This window comes from Zeus faber, assembly GCF_960531495.2.
Source record: "Zeus faber genome assembly, chromosome: 22".
Lineage (NCBI taxonomy): Eukaryota > Metazoa > Chordata > Actinopteri > Zeiformes > Zeidae > Zeus > Zeus faber.
Window position 1 is genome coordinate 24,907,209 of NC_137209.1, and position 5,289 is coordinate 24,912,497.

General features: G+C 48.9%; 1 protein-coding gene across 3 annotated transcripts in view; it reads left to right on the top strand.

The window, feature by feature from the left end:
* Positions 1-3,070: 3,070 nt before the first annotated feature.
* The window catches only part of arhgef40 (Rho guanine nucleotide exchange factor (GEF) 40), a 70,310-nt gene continuing 68,091 nt past the window's right edge, over positions 3,071-5,289 (top strand). For all 3 annotated transcript variants that reach the window (XM_080023426.1, XM_080023427.1, XM_080023429.1), the window contains exon 1: positions 3,071-3,203. In XM_080023426.1, the coding sequence (XP_079879552.1) occupies positions 3,198-3,203 (6 nt within the window). In that variant the 5' untranslated portion in view covers positions 3,071-3,197. The remainder of the gene's footprint in view (positions 3,204-5,289) is intronic.

Sequence of the window (5,289 nt, forward strand, 5' to 3'; positions counted from 1 at the left end):
CCATCATCCCTGTGCCGAAGAAAGCCTCTCCAGCCTGTTTGAATGACTACCGTCCGGTGGCCCTCAACTCGGGGTCGTGAAGTGCTTCGAGAGGCTGATTACACCAGCGCCTTCCTCCCCCGCGCCATTGACCTTCTGCAGTTTGCGTACCGGCCGAACAGATCCATGGACAATGCGGTCTCCCAGGTACTGTATAGGTCACGCCTACACCTACACACTGACGCACCTGGATGGCCGGAAGGGGGCCGATGTGAGATTGCTGTATAGTAGCAGAGCCCGCAGGATCATGATGGATCCTCACCACCCCAACAATGGACTGATCCAGCTTCTGTGGTCGGGCAAGAGCCAAACAGAGCCGCAGCCAAACAGGGAGACTGAGACCGAGTTTCTTCCCTCAAACCATAATGACTGTCAGTGCTTAACTCACCAGGGGGCCCCATTGCATTACTGTACTGTATGATGCGTACTGTACTGCATACTGTATCACTACCGGGTTATTGCAACTTCTACTCACTATGAAAGAACGCAGTTTGGTGTTAGGCGTGTTCCTGAACAGCTGACCCTGAAACAAGGGGAGGGCTCTTTGAACTGTGTCGGAATGAGATGCATGACAAGTGAAGTTAGTCTCACTACCGTTCTCCCCTCAGTGTTGTGGACCCGTAGTAGAGCGCCGTGAACTTTCTTTGTCCATTGAATGTCTGACAGATGGGCGTGTTCTGCTTCTGATTGTTCCCATCATGCAACGGCAGAGGGAGGAACAGTGAGCGGCAGAACATGTCTGAGGACACATCATACCCCACAGATTTTCAGGCAAACAAAGAGTTAAACCGGAGGTGGGGTTCAGAGCGTGAATCCAGAACCTCCGCCCTACGCTGTGTTTACTGGATGCTCCACCACAGCCTCTGCTCCTTCATCAGCTATCTGTGGAATCCATACCGTCATTCAAGGCACAGCGTCGGCGTGAGCTCGGATTCCACAGCGAAATGAGAGGAAACTACGAGGTCAAAGGTCACTTCTTGTCAGCGTGACGTGAGGAGCATGAGTCCATGACCCCTGGTGGCGGACACTACTTATTAGTTGCACGGAGGCTGTTTGGTTGTGGAATGTGAGCGGCCCATGTACGGCCGAGTGGTTTGATGCATCATTTGTCAAAATGGAGTAAGAACTGAAGAATTGTCTGCCCCCCTTGCCCCTCCCCCTGCTTTCCACACCAATCACCATCACAACCGACCCTCCATTCAAGTCACATCAATAAAAACATTAATATATAAACATTATGATTATTATTGCCATGTTTTTAATAATAAAATAGTTATTCATGTAAATAATTGTTATTGTTATATTATTAATGTCATTATGCAGATGAGAAGCGGCCGAGCGGTTAGATGTATCGTTTGTCCAAACGGAGTCAGAATCAAGTAAACAACACGCCCCCTCGGCCCTCCTCTGCCCGCTGCTCGCCCGCCCCTTTCTGTGTTACTATGGCAACAGCGCCAATCAGAAGACACGCCTGTGCAAGTGTGACGGAGAGCGACCATCTGATCCTTCCATTGGTTAGCGTTGAAGGACACACCTTACTTTGATCCATATTTTAAAAAGGTATCCATGTCACAGCTTGGAGATCTTCGCCAACAGTTTGACGGAGGGCGTGTCCAGGTTGACGGAGGGCGTGTCCAGTTTGACGGAGGGCGTGTCCAGTTCAAGTAAGACTTGAGACAGTGATGTGATGACGTGTCCATTTGTTCATTGTTGCTCAAAGCGTAAAAAGGACACTCGCTGCAGATAGTTTTCACCAGAAATCCCCTGCGTTTTGATGTCTGCTACCCGCCGCCCTCTACATTCCCGTCTGCTCAGCATCAGCCGAAATTTGGGCTCAAAAACGCGATTGACGCTGAAACGGCCTGGCCAACATTTGCCCATAGTACTAACAACCCGATTGGAACTGAGCTGTTCCATTTGATATATTTTGCGTCCGCGTGGCTCCAAAACTCTGGGACTAGAGGCGTGGCCAAAAAACAATATTATTATGATGAGAATATGTTGAGTAATATTAATGGGTGTTCCCACTCACTTATTACAACAATAGGGTTGAATCCCTAATAACTGACATCTGAGGTTGTTGCAGATCCAACACGATGAAGAATAAGAAGAGCGCCCTCTGCTGGATGTACAGGAGTAGTACAGAATACTGCGCTCCACGGGGTGAGGAATACTGCTATCAAATATTTATTCAAAAGGTTATTATCATGATTATTATTGAGGGTGGACGCTGTCATAAGATTCTGTGATTGAATATTGTTACTTATAAACAGAAATATGAATATTCATAAGGTCACACGAGCAAACATCAACAATAAAAAACATTTTAATAATTTTCCAAATTGTGGTTCAGAGAAAATCCATCAGTGAATAAATCCATGAATCAATCGTTTGATATCGGCCTTTCAAAAGAGCAGGAGGATGAAGAGGCTTTGAGGAAGGGAAGAGTGGAGATAGGGAGAGAAGGGAGGAGGGGGTAAGGAAGGAGGAAACGGTTGGTGTAGGAGGGAGAGGAGGAGGGAAAGAAGGAAGGAGGGAAGGGGGAGAGGAGGAGGGAAGATGGGGAGTGTAGGAGGAGAAGGGAAGGAAGGGGGAGAGAAGGAAGGAGGAAACGGGGAGGGGAGGAGGAAAAGAAAGGAGGGAAGGGGGAGAGGAGGGAAGAAGGGAAGGAAGGAAGGAGAGAAGGACGGACCGAATGGGGGAGGGGAGGAGGGGAAAATGGAAAGTGTGAGCATTCTGGAGGTTTGGAAGAACTGAAGGGTGGTTGTTTGGAATGGGAGGCGGGGAGGAGGGAAGGAAGGGAGGAGGGAAGGAAAGGGAGGAGAGGAGAGAGACTTTCTCTGCCTAGAACTGAAGGACTGTTGTTAAGAAGGAGGAGTGGAGAGAGGGAAGGAGAGGAGGAGGATGGGGAGGAGTGGAGAGAGGGAAGGAAGAGGGAAGGGGGAGGGACAGAAATGGGGGAGGAGTGTGGGAGTGCAGACTGGCGTTGGAAGGAAAGAAGAAGAAGAGTTTGAGGAACATTCTGGAACCACAGCAGATCTGGAGGACGCTTCACTCCTTCACTCTTGGATTAGTGAATGAGTTAAGTGATGAAGTGATGAACCTGCTGAAGTTAGCAGAGGAGGATTTACTGCAGAGGAAGTTGATGAAGTGAACACATGATGGTAAGAACATGAAGGAGTGAGACGTGATGGTGAGAACATGAAGGAGTGAGAGTGAGACGTGATGGTGAGAACATGGAGTGAGAGTGAGACGTGATGGTGAGAACAAGGAGTGAGAGTGAGACGTGATGGTGAGAACATGAAGTAAGAGTGAGACAATGGTGAGACCATGAAGGACTGTGAGAGTGAGTCGTGATGGTGAGAACATAGAGTGAGAGAGTGAGACATGATGGTAAGAACGAAGATGAAGGACTGAAAGAGTGTGTGAGTTAGACCCGATGAAGAGAACATGGGAGTGAGACATGATGTGAGAACATGAAGGAGTGAGAGAGTGAGATATGAAGGTGTGAGAAAGTGATACACGAGGCTGAGAACATGAAGAAGTGAAGGAGTGAGACATGATGGTGAGAACCTGAAGGAGTAAGTGACATGATGGTGAGAACATGAAGGACTGGAAGAGTGCAAGAGTTAGACATGATGAGAACATGAAGGAGTGAGAGTGAGATGTGATGGTGAGAACATGAAGCAGTGAGAGAGTGTGATGTGATGGTGAGAACATGAAGCAGTGAGAGTGAGACGTGATGATGAACACATGAAGGTGTGAGAGTGAGACATGATAGTAAGAACATGAAAGGCTGAGAGAGCGAGAAATAATGGTGAGACATGAAAGAGTGAGATACTGAGACGTGATAGTGAGAACATGAAGGAGAGAGAGTGAGACGTGATGGTGAGAATGTGAAGGAGAGAGTGAGACGTAATGGTGAGAACATGGAGAGAGTGAGACGTGATGGTGAGAACATGGGGGAGAGAGTGAGACGTGATGGTGAAACGTGATGGTAAGAACATGAAGGAGAGAGTGAGACGTGAAGGTGAGAACGTGAACTAGAGAGAGTGAGATGTGACGGTGGGAATGTGAAGGAGAGAGTGAGATGTGATGGTGAGAACATGGAGAGAGTGAGACCTGAAGGACAGAGTGAGAACATGAAGGAGAGAGTGAGACGTGAAGAAGAGAGTGGGAACGTGAAGGAGAGAGTGAGAACATGAAGGAGAGAGTGAGACATGATGGTGAGAACATGATGGAGAGAGTGAGACATGATGGTGAAATGTCAAGGAGAGAGTGAGATGTGATGGAAAGAACATGAAGGAGAGAGTGAGAACATGAAGGAGAGAGTGAGACGTGATGGTGAGAACATGAAGGAGAGAGTGAGAACATGAAGGAGAGAGTGAGACGTGATGGTGAGAACATGAAGGAGAGAGTGAGATGTGATGGAAAGAACATGAAGGAGAGAGTGAGAACATGAAGGAGAGAGTGAGACGTGATGGTGAGAACATGAAGGAGAGAGTGAGAACATGAAGGAGAGAGTGAGACGTGATGGTGAGAACATGAAGGAGAGAGTGAGACGTGATGGTGAGAACATGAAGGAGAGAGTGAGAACATGAAGGAGAGAGTGAGACGTGATGGTGAGAACATGAAGGAGAGAGTGAGAACATGAAGGAGAGAGTGAGACGTGATGGTGAGAACATGAAGTTAAATGAACATGAAATAAAATGTAAAAACTCTTTGATCTGATTAGAAACAGGAAGTCCCTCCTCTTCCTCCTTCTCCTCCTCCTCTTCCTCCTCTTCCCCTTCCTCTTCCTCTTCCTCCTCCTCTTTCCCTTCCTCTTCCTCCTCCTCCTTCTCTTCCTCCTTCTCCTCCTCCTCTTCCTCCGTCTCCTCCTCCTCTTCCTCCTCTTCCCCTTCCTCCTCCTCCTCCTCCTCCTCTTCCTCCTCTTCCCCTTCCTCCTCCTCCTCCTCCTCCTCCTCTTCCTCCTCTTCCCCTTCCTCCTCCTCCTCCTCCTCCCTCTCTCTCTCTCTCTCTTTTACATCTGGTTTCCATCTGCTGCTGCTCTTGTTTCCCATCGATCGCCCACTGGTCAGTAGCCGCCTTTTTCCTCTCTTTCCCTCCAGAAGACTCCCAGTAAACTCATGGCAGACTGCCTGTCTGCCTGCCTGCCTGCCTGCCTGTCTGCCCGCCTGTCTGTCTGCCTGCCTGTGCGCCTGTCTGTCTGTCTGCCTGCCTGCCTGCCTGCCTGCCTGTCTGCCTGCC